The sequence below is a fragment of the Apteryx mantelli genome, chromosome 9, assembly GCF_036417845.1.
Source record: "Apteryx mantelli isolate bAptMan1 chromosome 9, bAptMan1.hap1, whole genome shotgun sequence".
Classification (NCBI taxonomy): domain Eukaryota; kingdom Metazoa; phylum Chordata; class Aves; order Apterygiformes; family Apterygidae; genus Apteryx; species Apteryx mantelli.
In genome coordinates, this window is record NC_089986.1 from 18,953,175 (window position 1) to 18,974,902 (window position 21,728).

A 21,728-nucleotide genomic window follows, 5' to 3' on the forward strand; every position below is an offset into this window, starting at 1 on the left:
GGGGGGGGGCGGGGCCGTGCCGCCGCCGCCGCCGCCGCGGGGCCGTGAGGGGACACGGCGGCCCCGGGCCTCGGCCCGCCCCGCCCTTCCGCCCCGCCCCCTGCGCCGCCGCCCCGCGGATTGGCGGGCGGCGTGTGTACACACACGGGGCCGAGCCAATAGCGCGCGGCGGGCGCGCGAACTCACGCGGCGCGGCGGCCAATGGGAGCGCCCGGTCGCCAGACGCCGCCAAGCTTGTGCGGGGGAGAAGGACCCGGGCAGAGCGCGGCGCGGCGGCGGAGCGAGGCGGCGAGTGGGGCCGGGCGCGGGGGGAGGCGGCGGCGGCCGAGCTGGAGGCGCCGCCACGCCCGGGGCTCGAGGACTGGCCCGGGCGGGCCCCCGTCTGCGGGGCCTCCTCGCTGGCGGCGGGCGCGCGGCGCCGGCCCGGCCGAGAGGCGTCTTCTCCAGGCGGAGCGGCCGGCTCCCCGCCTCGGCGTCTGGTAAGGGACCGTCGCCGTCGTGGCGCCGCCGCCGCCGCCTAGGCCCGGCCTGCGCCGCCGCGCTCCTCCCCCCCCCCCGCCCCCGCGGGGCCTGCGGGGCCGGGGCAGCGCCCCCCCCGCCGCGCCCCCGCCCCCCCCCCGCGCCCCGCGGCGCCTAACGGCTGCGCCCCCCCGCCCCCTCCCCCCGTGGCGGCTGGCGGCCCGGGCGCGCGGGGGAGGCAGCGGCGGCGCCCGGCGGGAGCCGAGCCGGTGCCTGGCACCTGCGGGCGGCGGCGGGGCGGCGGCGGCGGCGGGTGACAGCCGCCCTTCGCGCCGCCAGGCCCCCGCGCCGCGCCGCTCCGCGCCGCACCGCGCCGCATCGGGCCGCCGCGGGGGGCGGCTGCCTCGCCGGCGGGGGCCGGTGCCCCGGGGGCCGGTGCCAGGGCTCAGCCAGCGCCTCGCGGCCCTGCAAACGCTCCTCGCGGCCTCGCGCGGCTGCTCCGGCTGCCGGGTTCTGTCGGGGGAGGGGAAGTCGGTTAAAAAATAACAACAATGAAGAACAAATAAACGCCGCTTCCTGCGCCCTCCGAGCTGCAGGCCTCCTCCGGCTTTCAGCCGTGGCGGGTTTAAAGATGGAGATGAGTCCCGATGTACATACAGTGTCTCGGATTTAGGAATACAAATCGTAAAGCCGTGGTGCAACAATAGCAGGAAAGCATAGAATAAGTAAACTTCCTTGAGATGTGGAAGGAGAAAATGCACCTGGGAACTTGCTACCTCATGGAGTAGCGAGATACTGAACTGTATCTGAAAGCTTGTGTGGTTTCTTCATATTCTGTCTCCTTCTATAGAAAGGACTTTGGTTTTCCTTTTCTCTGTCAATTTTTTATGATGGTTAAGCTGATATGACTTAATAGACATACTGCATAAAAATGAAAAATGAGTATTTGGTCATTTTGTATAATTCTGGATCCAATTCAATTATTTTAATGAAACTGCATTAATACTTTTAACAGTTGATGAATCTTCTTCAGTGCTATCCCTGACATATTTTACCTATGCTGATTTAAAAAAAAGGGCAACAAACTATATGTTGTGTGATGCTATTTTAACTAGTTGCAACTTGATGTAATCTTTAGTTAAAAAATAACTGTATGCTACTATGAACTGATGCTACTAAATGAGAAATGAATGAATTATTCTCAGGTCTCTGCAATCCCCAGGTTAAATCTGAGTCATTTGATCAGGATATATCTTGTTTTCTACAGAAAACATGTCATTTTATGCATGGGATAAAGTCTCATGATGGAAGATCAGTGTTGTAATACAAATGCAGAACTGTATTTTGCAGTTAATGTTTGTGCCAATGTTATATATATGCAAAAGTATTGTGTATAGTCAAGTCCTGAGCTTCAGGAGCTTCTGTTCAAAATAGCATCTAGTATGCTAAATATAGCACTTTGAAGGAGCAGGAAAGACTATGGAGAAGTTCATGCTACAGAAAAGCCTTGACAGGAAAAGTAGTCAAAAGAGGAAAAAAGTACAAATATCTCTTCTTTGAAAACTTTCTTGTTGTGAAGAGAGTCAAGTGCCTCTACTAAGTAAGAATAATAGATCAAATGACTTAGTCCTACACTAAGGGAAAATGGGAAATTATTAAATATTAGCAAGATTATCCTGTGAGTTGAATTTAAGAGTGATCTTATTTTACTGTCAAATTAATTGGGCTTTCTTTTAACCACTTCCTGTTTGCACAGAAATCACTATTGTTGCACAAAGAACAAAAAGAAACTATGTAACTATTTATTTACTTTACTGATATAATTAACTTTATAGAAAACATGTATTACTGATAGGAGTGCTCTTTATTGCTGCAACAGGTTCCGACTGGTGGTTTCACTTTACAAAGTGATAAGGTATAGTTCTCAATACACGTTGAACCCAGCTGTCTGGTATAGAAGGGTAGGCTAAACAACTTAGTTGGGCAAAAGGCATAGTGCTGTTTTGCAAGAGATCTAACGCTACATGAAAATTCTTTGGCTTCTGCTTTCGTGTATGTTGGACACTATTGTAGGGGCCTCTTGTGCATCTGGACACCCTTGCAGGACAGTTGTGAGCTACTTCAAAATGAAGATAAGGCCTTGCCTTTCAAGCATCTTCCTGTGGGTTTGACTAAAAGTGCTGTTACAGGACTATCCAAAAAAGGAACCAAAATTCCAACTTTCCATCCCCCTCAGCAGTGTATAATGTTAATCGGTTTAAGTGAGCAGACCACTTCACTGTACCTAGAAGAGTTTGGTGCAATTCTCTAAAAGTAAAGGGCTTTGTGATCTGATACGGTTAGGGGAGAGAAGCTGTAGCCCATGCTGTGTAAGTATTAGTATTTATGCTTGTGGGTCCTAATGTGGATCAGAATGGGTTCTTTAGTTATAGCTAGTCTAATTCAGTTCTTGGAATTAGATGTCTTTGATGAAGACCTTAAAATAGTATAATAGTATTCTAGTATTCTACTATTAAAATAGTATTCTTAGCCCTGTCTTTAATCTGCTGTATTGTCTTAAATTGCCTTTTCTGCATACTTTTTTGGTATAATTAAGGATTTCTCACCCACTTTTCTGACTATATTCATAGGACATGACTACTAATGAAACAACAGTGAATTTTAAAATAAGGAAAATAAACTGTCCTTCTTCTGGTCTAGTGCAAGGAAATATACTTACAGAGTTTCCAGGTGGAAAGCCGATCTGAATCAATCAGACAGGATTATCGTAAAATTTAAGGTATTCAGTGGAAAACAATCCTTGATGGAGTAATAGTACACTCATTAAAAATCGAAGCTCATAGTATAGAATGCTTGTTGAGGGATCTCAAGAAGTAGGTATGTGCTGCATATGCTAGGTAATTGTTAAAAGGTGGAGGTACAGTAGGGAGTGGCACTTTTATAACTGAACTTCCTGTTTTGATTCTTCATTTTTTTTAACATCCATTATTAGAATGAAATTCACTCTTTTTTTCCCATTATTTGATTTGTAGAGTATAGCTCTCTTGCAAGAAGGTAAGGTAGTAGTAAGTGATCTTTCACTTGCAATTTTATTAATGAAACTTTTTGCTACTTTGTCTGATTTCTCATGTGAAATGATGATTTCCAATAAAAGCCTTTACAGACTGTTTGAGATTTTTTTTATATGCTTTGCAATATTAATTGCATAAAAATCAGTCTAAGCAAATGAAACTATATGCTTGTAACAGTTTACTTTGCAAGACTGATATTTACCTATCGAATGACCTTTGGAGAGGGTAGTAGAGTTTTTAACAAATTCTAGAAAGCACAGCTTTCTAGAATAACATATTTCTAGTGAAACTAGAGTAGTAATTAAATGAAAAGTACTGATAATGGAAAATAATTTCTCTTGGATCTGGCTATTCATTTGGTACTGTTGCAGAAACTTTTGGCCTTCTAGAACACAGTTTATGAATGCAGTGCCCAGCGTAACCTCTATTTTTGAAAATTACAGGAACTCTTTGAGGCTTCTGAATTATTTGTCTTTCATAATAGACAACTATTTATGAAATAGTATCTTCAAAAGCGTATATGAGTGACCAAAAGCTAGGATGCCAGCCACATAGGACCACAAGTTAAGAGCGATTGAACTGTCAGTCTAAATCTGTTAGTACGTGCTCCATGTAGATACTGATTGCTAGAGAAAAATCGGCAGACTACTGAAGCCACTTTTGAGAATTGTTTTCTTTAGTGAAACCTATAGAAATGTTTAGAGCATTTTAAAGTTTTGCAGCGTTAACTTGGTGGTAAAGTAATGCTTTAGCCAACCCTCACTTAGTATTGGCTGTCACAGTAGAAACTGAAAAAAAACTGGAAAAAGATTAGTGTTGGGATATATTAATCCGCTTGGTTGTGAACTGCAGCAATTCAGGTGCTGGCTCAATTTCATTCTTCCTGACTTGGTGGTAACATTTACCAGGGAGGCAGAGGACAACCTGATATTGACAGCTTCTTAAATCATTTCAGCATGAATTGCAGAGCCCCTTTAGAGGTATCTTTGAAAACACTACCCAGAATTATCATGGAACTGTGATTTTCCTGGTATACAGTCCTTAGGATATTTGGTAGATGTGAACCCAGGCTTTTCATGGAACTCCTAAACGTACCGTTGATTAGTATAGCTTCTAAACGTACCGTTGATTAGTATAGCTTCTAAAAATAATCCATTTTATAAAGGTGATGATCCTTTTCTTTTAGCATGTTTTACATTATTTCAATCTGTTGGGCATGCCCTGAACATCAGGCTTTTCACAAACATTGGTAAGAGGAAGCAGTGATGGTAACGCTCCTCTTATTCCTGGATAGCTGATCCTTCCCCTACAGTGAAGGGAGTATTTGCACCCATAACATGAAGTTTTTGTTATATTCTATAAAGTGAAGTCCATTTGTGACTGTAATTCTGGTCTTGCAACTTATTATTTTTTTTCTTCTGGAAGTTAGGGCTTGCTCCTTTGTTCAGAAAGTCAGGTTTCTCCTGTTTCATCAGGTTCCTGTTGTTGGCAGGTTTGTTTGGATAGGAAGAACAAATGATTCAATTCTTTCTTATAACCTCTTTAGTTCTTTTGTTCAGACGATTCCCTTATTAGCCTCTATCAGGTGCCTATATCTTCTGGCAGGGTCTCTGGGAAGGTTGCTTTGGTAGGAACTCATAATCTATTTTCTGTGGGTATGGGTTAGTGAGTGTGTTCTGCATGAATAGGTGACTATTTTCATTTGCTGTTGTTCTGCTATCAGGGATTTCACCCCAAGATGTAAGTGAAAAAACAAGAAAAATTAAGTCATATGTTCAAAATGAAATTGGCAGGTTGCTACAGGCATACATTTTCTTTTACAGCTATGAACTTTTAGTGAAGCTGATAGCTATTAGCAAGTTGAAGAATTCATCTATTACAGTGCATAGATGTTTTGGGGAATCAAGGCCTTGACTGAAAGCAAATATATGAGTATTTGCTAGCAGTGTCAAATTAATGCTTTGAATGCTAATACATTAACTTACTAACGAATGATAATGGTCATCCAAATATTAAACCTTTCCCATGTGAGCAATAGTTGGAATTACAAGAATAACTTTAATTGACCTATAACAGAAATTATGGTGGTCCCAATAATTATGAACGAGAGTAGCAGATATAATCAAAAGGGAGTTTAGGTGCCAGAGTGAAATCAAAAACCTTTTGTGTGCATGGACTCTGCATATATTGTATGGAAAGAGTTAGGCAACTTTTCCCTTAATTATAAACTTGAGCAGAAGTATGTTTCTGTTTTCCCCTTAAACGTACAGTCCAATTATGGTAAGCTTCAGTGTATTTATACAACTTATAATAATTGTAAATACATTTAAACTTTTTTTAAAATCAATAACTTCATATATACAATTGAGACACTTAATTTGAAGCTATGTATTGATTTTGTATAGCAGAGCAGGCTTCTGTGATCTGTAAAAAGCAAATATTGTTTCTACTTTCTCCTTTATAAGAAATTGAGAAAGCTAAGATCTGAAGACAAAACATCCCAGAACTTCCTAATAGTTTCTGAAGCATGCACACGCTCCAGTGAACTCTTCAGGAGCACGGAGCAGTCTTCATAGAAACGAATCGTATCCAACCCTTTGTCACTTTCAAGCCTTAAGTTACTTTTCAGGAGATTATAAATGATTTTTCAGACACTGAATCATGATGTGGTTTCATAAAACAGGCTGAACTGATCAAACAATGTGCTAAATCTGAGGGTTAGTTATGTCCTGCACAAAGGCTTAGGTGTTCATCAGACAAGTCAGTGAGTTGCAGCAGGCAGAAAATGACTTTCTTCTTCCCCCTTTTTGCCCCCTGGTTGCTGTTCCCACAGTGTAGGGAGCTAAATTGGCTCACTGAAGAAGGGGCAGGTGAAAATGAGAGTTGGTTAGAGCATGAAGCATGGGGAAGGAATGGGAAAGTACTGAAGCAGGGAAAAGTGCAAGATCCCTTTTAGCAGTGATTGCAGTGACAGAATCTTAGATCAGTGGAACTTGTTTTGTGGAATTGCACCCTCTAGGTAATTTTGCATGCTGTAATCAGTATTTCAGAGTTTAGGTATCACTAGAAAAATCCCTTTTTTCCTGTTCTGCTATTGTACTGAATTATGACTAAAGAACTATGAAATTCTTTTTAACTTTTACCCTTTAGTGAATACTGTCATAATCTTCAGTCCATACAAGAGCAGAGTTAATAACTTTAAACTAGAACAAAGTTTCTAGCAAATTATAAGCAAAATGTAGGAAATAGTCGTTAAAAATCTCTCTCCGTCATCAACTTCTTTATCCTTATAAAACTTGGTGATCTTTAATTAAATGCAAATGTAAAATTATCTTCAGTACATTGAATGTTAAGATCCTTCCAGCTACAGGGTATTGAAATAAGCATATCTCAACAAGATAATTTGACCTTTTCATGTGTCTGTCAATGTAGTGATAGTTCTGGAAATTCTAAAATCTCAAAATGAAAAGTTATTACAAGACAAAGTTATCATCCAGAGAAGCATTCTGTGATGTGTCATACAGTATATGAACTCTTGGTAGCAAGAAGCTTGTTTGAGATGTCAATAGCCGAAAGAAAAAAGAATGTTCTTTTCAGCTGAGCCTCTTAATTGAAAGAGGAGCTAATATGTATTGTTGGCAATGGGCAAAGGCTGTCTTACCAAGATGTTTTACAGTCATTCATGTAGAACACTAAATTATTTTCAAATGTCAGCCCATTGCTAAAACAAAATGTCTTAAGACAAAAATATATTTGTGGAAATATGGTATGTTCTTAACTTTCTGGAGTAGTGACTTTGAAAGTACAGGGAATATTTCTTAATAACAAATGTTCCTAAAGTTCTTCAGTTGTGCAAAATCTTTTTTATGAGCTACTCAGTTTGTATGCTGTCTTGCTTCTGGGAATATTTTTTTCTACGTGAAGTTCACTGTAGTCAGTTATTGCTCTTTGTTGACTTGGGCAAAATATTTTCTGAACTCATTCTGGGAAGTGCAGAGCGCATCCCTTTGTGTTTCTTAATAGAATGCTGCCCTCTTACTCACCACTGTGGTCATGATCCGTGTAGGGCTGCATCTCAAACAGCTAAAATCATCAATAATTACCTGACTGAATGTTGTACTGGCTCCTTGCCCTCTTTGTACTGAGCCAGGAGACCTCCCAAATGTTGTGCCATGTATAGTAGCTAGCTATGGAAAAATACCTGGGCTAGCAGCCTAGCTGAGAACAAAAGATGAGCTTACAGAATACATTGTCTACTTAAAAGAACTGCAGCTAAATTTAATATAAATTTCAAATGTGTCTCTACATGTCAGTGCTGACAGGAGTAACATCTATAAAACTCATGAAGAAACTTTAGTATCACCTTACTTTTTTAAGTGTTGCATGAATGTATCTGATGTCAGGCTCCAAGTACTTTATCTTAAATGACAGTAAGCTGTTTTGGGGAACTGAAACAGCCTTCAGCTCAGGTTCAAGCACTTGGAATGATTCTACATGTTTAATTTAGCCTCCTCCTTACTTGAGCGATAAGGGACACTCCTCACTTCATTAATTTTGAAATAAGGCATAAGTGCTGCCCCTATTCCTAGGCATATAAGTTAGGGTTACTACTTGCTCTGGGCATGTCTAAGAGCATGTCTAAGAGGTTGAGTGAAGGAATATCAGGTTCTAGATTGGTGGGGTTTGGGTCTAAGACAGGCATGGCATCAAGCTACTTGGCACTGTCGGGACTGGACAAGCAGCAGAACTCTAGGCACGGCAATGACTTTAACGTGTGATGGTTAAAGCCATGGAGACTTTGGGCACCTTCAGCTAGGTAGATGCTGAATAAGAGTTGATTACAATTTTGGATTTTACTCTCGGATTGTGTTTTCATGTCACTTGTGTATCTGCTCAGACCTATTTTCATTCCTAGTCACTATGCTATTCAAGATATTCAGTAGCTTCTATCATCACTTCTGTTGCCAGTAGTGAGCAGTAATGTAATAGTATGTGTGGTAGTGAGAATAAATGTACTGATTAGTGGAAGTAATGGAGATGTAGTGTTTGGGACCAAGTCTGAGAGTACTGAAACGGATCTCATTTGTTTGTTTTCTCAATATATCTTGCATGAAGTTCTTAAAAGTACAGTTTCCCTGACATCCTCTTAGCAAACCAGACTAAGTGGTGGTTATTCATTATTTAAGTGATATATTTTATTCTAATTAAACTTGCATGCAGACTTCATTTATTTTTTCAGATGCTTTGTACTGTGTAGACTTGAGTCTTTATTACTTTTGCTGTCAAGAGGTGTCAGTCTGCTTGTTCTGACAATGCACTGGAATTTTGCTCAAACACGGGAGCTTAGGAAAAGCTGGTCAGTCTTAGGTATTTATTTGGTTTCCTTCTTTCTGATTTCTCTTAAGGATTCAGGTGATTCCTCAGAACTACAAGATGAGTGCTTCATTTTCAAATTGGGTTCAGGTAGTCTTATATTCCTTTTGAATCACAGTTTAAAACTGTCACTGTCTTTTCATTCTTGTGAAATGTAATAGTCAACCTTCTGTACTATGGCTTTATAGGTTGCAGTTTTTGAGTTATATGAAAACTATTCAACTTCAAGCACTTCAGAATCAGCTGGTCCTGAATGGTTACTTTATCAATATTGCATGCATGGTTTTATTAATAGTCATACTTGGTAGAAACAAGATGAAGCATTATTTGTACTTTGTTAAAGTATCTTCCAACCTTCAGAGCTCTATATGGGATGAAGCTTTTTTAAACTCGCTATTCTTCTCAAGTATTTAATTTTGTTTAAAATTCCTGGTATGATCTAGCAGTCAAGTTACTTGGATTTGCTTTGTTCAGTCTCTAATTGCCTTGTCTGTTATCTACTAGGAGTTTTTTGAATGTGTATGATTGCCCGCAGTAAAAGCTGAGGGGGGGAAAAAAAAGTTGTAGTACCTGCAAGACCTTCATCATGCAGATCATGGTGCGAGCTCTTCAAATGTTTCCTGAGTCCTACTTTCTTTTAATATTATTTTCAAAATAAAAATTACTCTGTGGTAGCTGAAGATGGTGACTTATTTCCAACTCTGTATGTGACTAATTGAATACATTAGCCTTAGTTGGCTTTTTGAAGTTCTTTGTTAAGTAACAAGCTAGATGTTATATGGGAGTTCCTGTCTCTTGCAGTTTGTAAGCCAAGTTTATTCCCTGTGTATATATAAATAAAAGATAAAACTGGGTCTAAGTCATCTGAAGAGGACCCAAGAAAAAAAGTGGACAAATCACTGAAGTCTTCTTATGAAGACGTAAAATCCTTATTTTAAATTACATATACTTGATAGCAAAGTTGTATTTGTTTCTTGGAGTACCAAGAAATTAATCTGACTAGTGGATGCAGATATTTTCACTAAAATTAGTCCTTTTTTTTTTCTAATCTCAATTGCTTATAAAAGGAGTTGGATAATGAAATTTTTTTTAGGAACAAGATGGGGGCATGCTTCCTGGGAGCAGGTGGAATTCTGGTAAATACTTAGTAATTTGAAATTTTACTGGTCTGAACACTGAGACACAATGAGGCAACATATGTGTAACAGGTGGTCTAATCCATGTAGACACTGTGCATAAATTAGTGGCTAAAAACTGAGCTTGTACTGATTAATCAAGGAATCTTTTTGTTACTCCTCTGTCTTTGGAAATCAGCCTTGTAGTACCCTAGCTGGAAAGCTAGTACTAGTGTAGAGAGGAGTGTGTAGAATACAGACTATTTTTCAGTGCAGAGGCTGGCTTTATATAGGTTTATTTTTTATGAAACTGATGACTCTCTTCTTAGCTGAACTAGTTATTTCGAATAATTTTCGCTTTGTAATAATCATGAGAGCTTAACCTCCTTGATTAAGTAAATGAAAAAATCATTATTTGATGATAATAAAAATCAGTCTGGTATACTGGAATATCTCTACAACTTTTTCTGTGTTCCAGTAAGACATTTCACCTTAATATTTTAGGTAACTGTACAATTAGTTATTGTAATTTATAGATGTTTGAGAACAAATACTGACATAAATTGTGCTTTCTGTTGTGAAATGGAGGTGGCCTGTTGAGCTAGTGGAGAATCTTTGTGCGGTGCTTATCTGTGTGAAGGTATGATATGTAAAGTATTGATAAGAATTTGAGAGAGGAGAATTAAAGAAAACTGAAGAAAATTAGCTAAAGCTTAGTAAGGGCAGAAAACAGACTGTTCTGGTATAAGACTTTATTTTTTTCTACTATTAGATTTTAGCCAATATGTACTTCTTAAGGGAATAATTTAAAACTAAGACTTTGGACCACAGAAAATAAACCTACGAAGGAATGTTATGTTTTTCTGCAAATAACTGTTTTCTGTTTTGTGTTGTGTCCAGTACCTGGATTGTAATTATATATTACTGAAACTTCAGAATAGATCTGGCTTTTAACTTGTAAAGAAGAGTAGGTATCGATATGTATTCTCGTACTGTTTTGTTGTAACTAGAGCTTGATAATCTAGGTGTTTTTAATGCCTAAACTGGCTTTTAATGTTACTGGCATGAGTGATTAGGCAACATATGTTCTAGAAGAAACTGCAACTCCAAGTGCAATGTTCAGTTAGCACAGTTCAGTTAGCTCACTGTGCTGTAGGATATTTGACCAAAAGACAAAAATCGTAAGGGTGGATTATAAACCAAGGCTTGGATTATGAAGGGGAAACCTTAGGTTCAAATAAAGCAATCTTTATGTGTTATGTGCCTTGGGCTCTAAACCTGTCTTTATGCAGCTTCACTTCAGTAGAAATCAGTTAAAAAACACAAAGGTAGAGTTTTATTTTTCTCTATCTGTATGGAGCAAACTGTCAAATAGCAATTGGGAATGAAGGGAATCTCCATTTTGAGACCATCTGTGTCAGTTCTTTTGTCTGAACCTGACAAGAGGTCATGGCAGATGGTGGGGTCACAAAGTCTGGCTTCTCGAGCTTAACAAAATGTGTTCATAAACCTGGAAGAATACCAACTGTTTGTACTGGCTGAAGAGCATTGTGGCAAAAGACTGTAATGGTTCATGGACAATATCTTCTGGATCACTAAGCTTGATGGCAAATAACTTGTCAAAGATGAAATTAGTTTGCATATCTGTAAACAAGTTAAAACTGCTTAGCAAATGTATTCTTAACTATGTTTTACTTGAGTAAATTACTTGTAAAGTCTCTTAAAGCAAGACAGTGAAAGCAAATTACATCGTATGCTTTGCCCAGAGCTCCAGATGATGTGTTTGGAGAGTGTGTGTGGAAGGAGCAAGAAAGCGGAAAAAGAAAAGGCCCACAGATCCTGATTTTCGGACACAGTGCAGGGATTCACTGCACTGCACTTCACTGAAGAGCAGTTCAGGAATTTGCTCTTTTCCTTGACAACTGTTTTATGGCATTTCTGTGGCTCTTCTGCAGGTTTCAGGACTGCTGCACGGATCGAGTAGTCCCTTTCCCCAACAGTGTGAATAGATGTCTTTCTATAGTGTCCTGTCTGAAGTCAGGGTGGATCCCTCCTTTCATAGTCTATAAGAAAGTATTACAGCTCTCCAGCATAGCAGTTCCCCTTATGTTAGCTTCATTTCTGCATCACCTTACTGCTCAAAACTTGGCTAATACAAACTTGCAGCATAACGGATACTGAATCAGCCCTTGACACTTTCACTGTCCTTTCTTTTCTGCTTAAAATGAAAATCTTCGTTATTTTAAACTTTTTTGTGTGAACATCAAATATACAATAGTAGTAGTGCTCAATTTAGTTATACTGTTTGCTGACAAATGTAATAACTGCTGCTATGACTGTTGATTAAATCTCAATTTTGAGATGCAAATTAATGTTAATGTTGCAGTGATTCTGAACTGTTTGTCATGGATGGTGGTCGGTCCCCTTTGTCACTTTTTTTGTTCCAGAACTTTTTGCTTGTTTCATCATTTTCATGTCTTTTCCATCCATTATTTATATCTTCTTCTTGCACAAAAACTTGGGTTGTCTAGCTTCTAGCATGTGTGTGTTTGTGTAAAATTGTTGGAGTAGTTTGTTTTTCAAGGTTTGCTGGTAAGTCAAGCCCACAACTTTTCTTATCTCTTAACTTTATATATATGTGCTATTCCTTCTAAGGTGTTATTTGTAGTTCAGATAAATTTAAGACCAAGACCAAACATTAACTGGAAAGAAATGAATTTTTTCTGAGTTTCAGCTTATTGCGTGGAAAGGAACACTTCTGAAACTTAGAAGCTTTCACTGGAAAGTGTCTTAGTAGACAGAATTGTGCAGTTTGTGTAGTGCCAACATGCTGGAGTAGCTGCCTAATCATGGCAGCAATAAAATTAAGGCGCTAGGGAGAACAAAAATATGATGTATTCAACAGGAAATGGATCACACCTATATGTTGAGTACAGGTTTTTTTCCACTAAGTCTAATAACAATGGAATTGATAGGATCTCTGAATAAGCAAAGAAATCTATATAAAAGTCCCTAAACTTAGTGCTCTTTTGGACTGTCCAAACCCTGGAATGCAGTGATGATAGGGTTCCTCATGGATACACACACTACTAGGAACAATTTGGGGTGCTTTTCTAAAAGAGAGGTGAAGACATTGGCCATTCTCAAAGTTGGCATGGATTAAGATACAGGGGAAATAGTGTTAACTTGCACTGTGCCTTTGCAGCTGGTGATATCTGCTGTTAATGATCATGACCCACAGCTGGTAACTAGCATACGCTGCTTCTAAAAGATTTTGTTGAATTGATTCCACACTTGAAAGTGTGAACATCTCTCCCTCTCTTATACATCCAGTTGCAATTCAGATGTCTTTTGTAGTACATTTATTAACAAGTAGTCCTTTCAAAGTACTTAAAGTTTTTGTCAAGTTAAGTTTATCTTTAAAATAGTTTGTGCTGCCAGCATTGATCTGTAACTTGTTTTCAGTTTGTCTGTTGTTATAAATCTTTCTGTGAGACTCCTTTTGATTAAAAATAATGAAGAAGTCATTAAGTATTCTTCAGTATAGCAAAATGTTTGTCTTTTCATGGAATTCTAATATTACAATTCTCATTATAATACTAAGCCTATAATACCTGGTTAATTAAAAAGCCTGAAAATATGAAAAAGGTGAAGGAGAACTGCAATGTTTTTACTTAGAGGTTTCCTAAAATATTAAATGTTTGCTGTGTATATACATTTTATAGTATTTCCTACATCTTACAGAGATCTTTTGATGTCTGTAGAGATGGAATTAGGAGCTTTCTCTGCTGTGTGAGGTTAAAGAAGCAATGGGAAGAATTAATTCACTTCCAGTTTTTAGGGTCTGCACTAGATATAATTGATTGCATGGATTTAATTATAATCCTTTAGTAATGGTATGACATAATATAGTTGGGCCTTTAAATAACATGCTTTACCTCTCTGGCTATTCCAAGCAATGTAAATGATACTAATCTTTGTAGAACCTTATTGTTCTGGTGATTGATGTTATTAAAATCAATCAAACAAACAAACAAAAATACCCCAGCCCACCCCCAGCTACACAAGAAAGCATCTAGCACCCTCTGGAGGTGCAGGGTTTCAGATAGACAGCTAACTAAAAATGTATTTTAACTAAGATGTTTTAATTAACTTTCTTACAGGATGATCATTTTAAAGGTTCTTTGAAGATGAAAAGGGATATCTTATGGTTTTACGGAATATAAAGCAATATTGTCTGACATGACGGCAAAAAATGTAAGTTTATAATTAAACAACATGTATTACTTCTTTATATCAGCATGCAGCCAGTTACTTCTGGCTTTCAGAATTTGAAGGTTTTTGTGTTTTGGTTTCTTGTATGGACAGGATTTTTGTATGCTACACACACACTATCATCTGCAGTATTTTGATACATTTAAACTAGCTAGAAGTTCTTTAAGAATATGTGGTTTAATCAGCTATAGGGCAAGTTGACAATTGAGGCAATGCTTTATGGTGTTGTTTTACTCTAACACTTGCTCCCAACCTATCAGAGAGCTTCTTATTTTGCTGAAGCAGCTCAGCTTTGCACCACAGTAAATCCTTCTGGTGAGTCTGAGTCTCAAAGCTCTAGGAAGAGCAGAAAGATAGCATATTTCTTTACTAATGTCTGTGCACTCCTGGTTTCTAGACTATTGAGGGCCTTCCTGTTTGTTCTTCTGCCACATGTGGCTAGACTGTATTGTGGAGTCCAGAGGCTGTATCTTCGCTCCCCCTATCCACAATTCTGGAGAGGCTGATGAAATGGAAAACATCTTGACCTTAATTTTCTGCCTGAGTAGCTGTGCTTCTTGATGTACACAATTTATGTAGAGAACAGTTTTGATTAAGCTTGAGTGGAGCAGTCAGTGAGTGGAGTATTACTTTGGGCATTGAGCAATTTACCCATTGGCTGTTTTTGATAGGTTATCCTGTCAAATTAAATCTGAAGAGGTTTAGGAAACAACATCAACATGATTAAAGAAGCAAGAACCTCAGAATAAAAGTACAGAATAAAAGTACATCCTAACCCTAGGATGGCTCTCTGTTCAGTCGTTCAGTAATTGCAAAAGTTTCTGTACATATTTGGTTCGATTGATGGCAGGGACATAGTTTGGTTAAATTAGATCTCCAGACTTGGAAATTTTTATTCTGTTAAATAATTTCATTTGGTGTGCAGCTTCAAGTGAGGCTTTCAGTTTTCTTATATTTATCTGTTTGATTCAAGCTGACCAAGCCAGAAAATAATTTGATATATATATGCAGCTACCGTTGACTTGCTTATTTCATACGCCAGATTCAACTGTAAAAAGTAAAAATAGGGGTGGTCATATGCTTTCTCTCCTAATCTGCAGCACTCTGGCTGAATGTTTCCATAGACTAGATACATCTATATGTGGAATGAACAACGTTCCTCATCACTGCTTTTCCTTGCTAACCTTTATTCAAGTACATGATGGGAGAATTATCAAGGCTGGGCTCACTGCTCACTTTAAATGCAGCATGCTATTCCATTGCAGAAGGATAGGTGATAAACACTTTCTAGTATCTGTTTGTGGAACACTACTTAAGGGTAATTTGACCTTCCTTGGAAAAGAACTCTAACCAAAACAGTTATGAATAACAAAATGTTGAATAGAAGTTATAGATTCTCTTGGAGATGAGATGTTTACATGCTGCCCATATACTCTGTACACAGATGTCATTTCAGTTGCCCTGTCATAATGGCTTATTGCACTCTTTGCTTACATAATACAATGCCTTTTTCTTATCGGTCTTGTGCTTCCATTCCTACCTGCTGTTCAGGTGGGAAAGCATCACAAAAGTATTGAGAAATGAAAAAAAGAGGAAAAAAAAAAAGAAAGAGAGAGCAAATACCCATTAAAGTTATTTTTAGGACAAAGTAAATAATATCCCTCAAGCAGATTACTTGAATAAGAACTGTTGGTTTTGATTGTCTAATCTGAATTTATGTATATGTACTCTTAAGGGTATTTGCTACTGCTTCTCGGGTGGTGGATGGTTTATCACAGATGAGGTTGGTAGAATGGCTGTAAGAGTTCTCCTTTCCCATGTCAGTATGGAAGAAAATAAGTCAGTTTAACTGCTGAAGCTGGTTAAGCAGGCCTGCTTTACTTTGCATGGAAATGGATATGGGGCACTTGCATGATCAGTTTTGGTATCTCAGTTACGCCAGAAGTAACTGACAGCTAAAGACAGCAACTTCCTAAAACACTGTTTCAGTTTGATCAACATTTAAGTTTGGCCTATGCTTGATCTCATTTGAAAAAAAAAAAAGGGGGGGGGTCTTTTTTTAGTTACAGCATGCACACACACTACAGCTGATAAATTGAGGCAAATATAAGTACACAGTAAAAAGCATTTCTTGCAGCACTCTTTCTAAACAAGCCTTAACAACCATCTTACGCTGGGAACTCTTTAAAAGTTATGTAAAGCACAGTAGCTGTTCTGCACTGATATTCCATGCAGGTATTCTTTTAGTTCATGATGAGAGAGTCTGTTTTAGGTCCTACCCGAGCTGTTTATGGAACTGATACTACTGCAGTATGTCTGCAAATCAGTCTATCAGGACTAAACAGTATAAGAAACCAGTCAGTTTATGGATTTCCTAGCCATGAACAACTTTTGCATGCTATAATCTGCATGCTAATTCTAGAATAGAGAGAGCAAAAGCTTCTCAGGTTAATGGGAAAATTAATTCCTCTATGGAAAGGGAGGGCTTGAAGGAGGAGACTTGCTAAGTCGACAGTATGTCAGACAGTGGAGAAGACTGGAAAGCTAGAGGGGTAACGAGTTTGTCCTATCCAAGACTCTTATTGTGATTTCTTTTTTCCCTTGTTTTGAAACTTCTCAGTCACCTGCTAGGAGATGGAAAAAGCTTGATGAAAATATTTAATAGGATGCAAAGGCCTGCCAAGTGCATGCTTCATCTTCCTACATGGCAGGATTCATCTTGCTGCGGATGGCCAGGAAGAGGAGCCCAGCTCCTGCCATACCCAGCATTCTCGGTAGCTATATTACATGAATTCATAATCCAGAAACTCTGGAACATTGCTGTAAAGCAGAAATGTCATATGTGAGCCATACAAAAAGTAATAAAAGATACCTATGTAAGCTAATTCTTCAGCCTTAGGTCTTTAAATATGGACTCAGTAAAAATGGGTTCCTTGTAGCACAACTATGGGTTTTTTTTTTTCTTTTCTGTTCCTTAAAATCCATTTTGGATCACATCTAAAATCTGCAAAAATCTTTTGAGAAACAGAGATAGCATCTCTTCCTCTTGCCAGGAGATAGGTTGCCACTATTTCCTGGTTGATGCAGTTTGCTGGTTTTGGTTTAGGAATGGGTAAACTAAAAGATTCCCAAATACGATGGGTGCTGCAGAAACGCAGATGACATGACTTGGGACATCTGACATTGTAATGGGGTACTGTAAAGTTCTCGTTCTGCTGCAGTATTGTAATATTGCATCAAACGTTGCTTTTTTGAGTGGTTAGATATGATAATTATTCTGTAAGAGAGACACATTTCTTTAGATTTGTCATTTCTCATTTAAATTCTCATGAAATTCAACTTTGTTTTCAATCTCTTCTAAACTTACATACAGAGATTATAAAATAGAGATAAGTGCTCCTGTTCATTGGGTGCTCTTTATAAATGTCGTATGAGGACTATCATCCTGAAAATATGTGTTTTCTATGTAAACTAAAATTCTGTTGTAATTTTGCATCATTTGAATCACTGAAGCACCAGACCAAAAAAAAAACAAAAAAAACCAAAGTACTTTGTTATGATTCCTTAAACATTGAACCTGTTAAATCATCTAAATCCTTGACAGAATAAAATGTAAATGTTTGGATTTTAATAACTCTACTGGAGAGTCTTTCTGGGCTGACTGTACGTATATACATATCTTCAGTGTTTAATTGAAGCACTGATATGAATCAATAAGGACATGTAAAACTGTAAATCTAGAGCTGAAGATTCAATTGTGAACAAATTGCAGTGCTATCTTGAAAGGTATTCATGGGAATCATAATAATTATAATTTCTTTTGGAAATAGTTGGCCTTTGTATCCAACACTTGATCTTTATCCTTGTGGTTCCCCAGTTCTTTTTGTGAAGCTCCGATTTAAAATCCTCTTCTATTCCTTGCAGAGGCAGGGATCCTGAGGAGACACTGATATTGTTATTGTTATATTGTGCATAGGCAGAAGTGGTATCATCTGACAGTTCTGGCTCTTCATCTTGACTTTGCAATCTTCTGCAATCTTTTCAGTGCAATTTACTATGTAGCTTACTAAACTTTTCCAACCTTCATTGCAGCACAAGCATGCGGATGGGAGAATACTAAAATCCTTTTGTTTTCCATGCAGACCTGCTACTAAAACATATGAAACCTTTCTGCATTTGTTTTCCTATCTTCCTCCTCTTTCCCCATGCTCAAATGCAGATATTCACATTAATTCCCCCCCAACACACCACCTTCATTACCTAGGTACTGTTGCCACCTAGTGGAAGGAAAAAAAAAACGGAGAGAAAAGATTTCCACAAAAGATTTTTTTTTTTTTTTTTTTTTCCTTTCTCAATGGCAACTTCTGATGCTATGGTAGTCTACAACAGCTGGAGTATTTGGTTGCTGGTTGGGAATAGCATATGAACAGTCCAGCTGGGTGTGAGATGAAAGAGCAAGTTCAGTACAGACAACTTTTGAGATAAATTGCTGAACTATATTGAGCATCTCTATGGGTTTGTTTTCAGAAGCGTATAATGCGGCTAATTTTAGGCAGTATTTAATGATAATGGTGGAATGCACACTAGTGATTACTTTTTCCAGTAAGTTACGCTTTCTTCATCCTCACTTCTGCTGTACGCAAACTTCAGTTTCTGTCTTCAAGTTATGGAAGCATCACAGCTGCTTCAATTTTGGAGGGGTTTTTTTGTTTTTAATTGAAGGAGAAGCCTCACCCCTCCCTGCTCTTGGCATATTTGGCATGGATGAACTATTTTTAACAACAATATTCATCCAAAAGAACAACCTAAATTGTTTGAACTTGGTAAAGGTAAAACCATAAAATGTGGTGGTAATGTAAAATGTCAGACAGTTGTCAGTGAAGATTCTGACTTAGTATGTTGAGTAAAGTTGGACAGTTAGATGGAAATCAGCCCCGGTTCTCTGTGGAAAGCTTGAATGCTGTGATTCAAAAGCTGATTTGCAGTCTTCAGCCCATTGTACTTAAGTAAATTTATTTTGGTTTCTCTTGATTTACTGGGCTGAAAACTATGGGGTTTTTAATGTGAAGTTTTCAGGTCCACTAAGAAGTAAACATGAGTAACTTTAGTTACTTTATTTACTTTAGTAAATGTGAGTAACTATCTGACTTTGCCAAATGATGGAATTGAAATGATCTCTGCTGGGATGTTAAGAGATTTCTTGAAAAGAGTGGGTGATATTGACAATGTGTTTAAAAAATCACAGATGGGAGGAAGCAATAGCTGACAAAGCTTCATAGTGTGAAGCTGTATTTCTGAGTCCAAGAAACAAGCAGCAAGTGGTGCAAGTGTGTCATGATGCAGAGCTGGGATTATCGTCAGTAGCTGCAAAACATTAAGTTCAGGGAACAACTGTGTTTGTAGAATTATGTATGAGATCACTCTTGCTCCTTAAAATCAAAGTGTTTTTCACAGACCAGAAAAATGCTGATTTTATTCCTAGTAAGTGTCATATCAATGTAGTCAACAGGTGATCTGTCTTGAATTGGAAAATATGCAATCTGTTTATGTAAAAAACCATGTCTGCATGCCTGTATCTGCCAGGCAGATGTGTCAAAGCCATTTTGCCATCCTTATTAACTATTGTGCAGGATATTGTACAGGGACTTGAAGAAATTCATATTCTGTAAATTCTTAGGCATGATGTATTGCATTCAGATGCTGTGCCCCTGGTGGTGAAATGGAGGAAAGTTTGTGGATAAAATCCTAATCCCTGAGTGAAAAAACAGTGCAGCAACTGCTAAGGTTAATTTGTTGCTCCTGATGGTGAAAAAAATCTCTAAAATTGTTTCAGAAGAGTTTGTCACCATGTTGTGTGCTGATTTTCCCCCTTAAAAATCACTTGATAAGTAAAAGTTCTCTGGCTGAACCTAGCAATTGGATGCTTGTAGTAGGGTTTTTCTTGTTCTGGGATAGTTTATTTTAGTGTTATGATACTACCGCTTCATTTGTTCACAAAAAATGATTCTCTCATTTGTTGTGATTAAAGTTCTACTAAGTGGCCCTAGCACTGTGTTCCATTATTACTATGTGCTTTTGTAAAATAAAGCAAATATTTGATTCTTGGTTGTATGATTGTTTGTCCCAATTATTTACAGAAGTACTCCATGCTTACTTTTTTTTTTTTTTTTTTTTTTAAAAAGATCTTGTAGGATTTGGCTTAATTGCCTCCTGGAGGAATCGTGCTATGATTTCTGAGCAGATTCTAAAGGAGCTCAGTCCCTCCGCGCTTATCACAGCTTCTGTCTTGGAAGCAAAACAGAATGCCTTGTTGAACGGGGAGTACTAAGGTGGTGCAACTGCAGAATGCCTTCCATCACCTGCTCTTGCTGGGCCCACCCCTCGTTAACTGGGGTCTGAGGGACTTTCCAATCTTTTCCCTCCCTCAGCCAGGAATGGTTGAGCATTTGTTTTTCTATAGCACAAACTCCTTTCTGTGCTTTGTATATATGACAAAATCTGAGATGCACCATTCTGTCCCCTCTGTCCAGATCTAAATCCTCTCTGTCTCCAGGAATTTACCCTCAAGGTAACCCAATCTGTTCCTGAAGACTAGGGAATATGTGTAAAATACACCAATAGTCACGTCTCCTCAGACCCACAGGTCATATGGCTTAGGACTGAGAATACTGGAGACTGAGTAGTTTCCTGCTGTGCTACAGGTGGCAGCTGCTCCATATGACAGAGGTGACAGTGACAGGGATTATGCATAGTACAGTATCAGGATATTGAGAGTTTTTCTAAATTAATGAATTTAATTAAAAATAAAATTTGTCTTCAGATATACACAGTAAATGTTTTGGACCCTTTGCTGTGGACCTCAGGCTCTCTTTAGACTGTACTATTTATAGGATTATAGTGTTCTGGAAATTTGGAGCAGATATTTCATTCCTCTTTGCTTTTTTGAGTTATGTTGTAGAAATCTATTTAACCTGGGCATTTGTTAAAAGTAGAAATGTAAGTTTTTGGAACAGAATAGACAAGTAGTATATTTGGTATGTTTTTGAAAAATTTCTCACCATTGAATATACAAAATTTGTGTTTTCATAGTACTGTTGTTTGCATACTAGAAAACATACAAAGATTTATCATATTTTAAGACTGCAAAAATGTTTTGTTCAGGTTGGTGTGACTCCCACAAATGGCGACTTGAAAGGATTTATAGATCAGAACCAGAGTCCAACAAAAGGTAAGAGAGTTCTGTTTGTATACATAGAAAAGAAGCATACATTAAGACTTACTTTTCTCTTGTATTTAGTAAATGAGTATTATTGCTGACTTCACTGCATGTGGTTAATTCAATTTTGGGGGACTCAGAATTCAGAGTTCAAAATGTATTACATAAATCCACAATGGTACATGTAGCATTACTGATGTGCAAGTGTCTCTGATCTTC

At 38.6% G+C, this 21,728-nt stretch overlaps 1 protein-coding gene across 5 annotated transcripts in view; it reads left to right on the forward strand.

Moving 5' to 3' along the window:
- Positions 1-417: 417 nt before the first annotated feature.
- Positions 418-21,728, forward strand: part of TFDP2 (transcription factor Dp-2) — a 66,667-nt gene continuing 45,356 nt past the window's right edge. For all 5 annotated transcript variants that reach the window (XR_010885035.1, XR_010885036.1, XM_067301868.1 and 2 more), the window contains exons 1-3: positions 418-479; positions 14,182-14,275; positions 21,455-21,521. Coding sequence is in view for 3 of the 5 variants with exons in the window: in XM_067301868.1 (XP_067157969.1) it covers positions 14,261-14,275; positions 21,455-21,521 (82 nt within the window). In the remaining 2 variants the exon portion in view is untranslated. The remainder of the gene's footprint in view (positions 480-14,181; positions 14,276-21,454; positions 21,522-21,728) is intronic.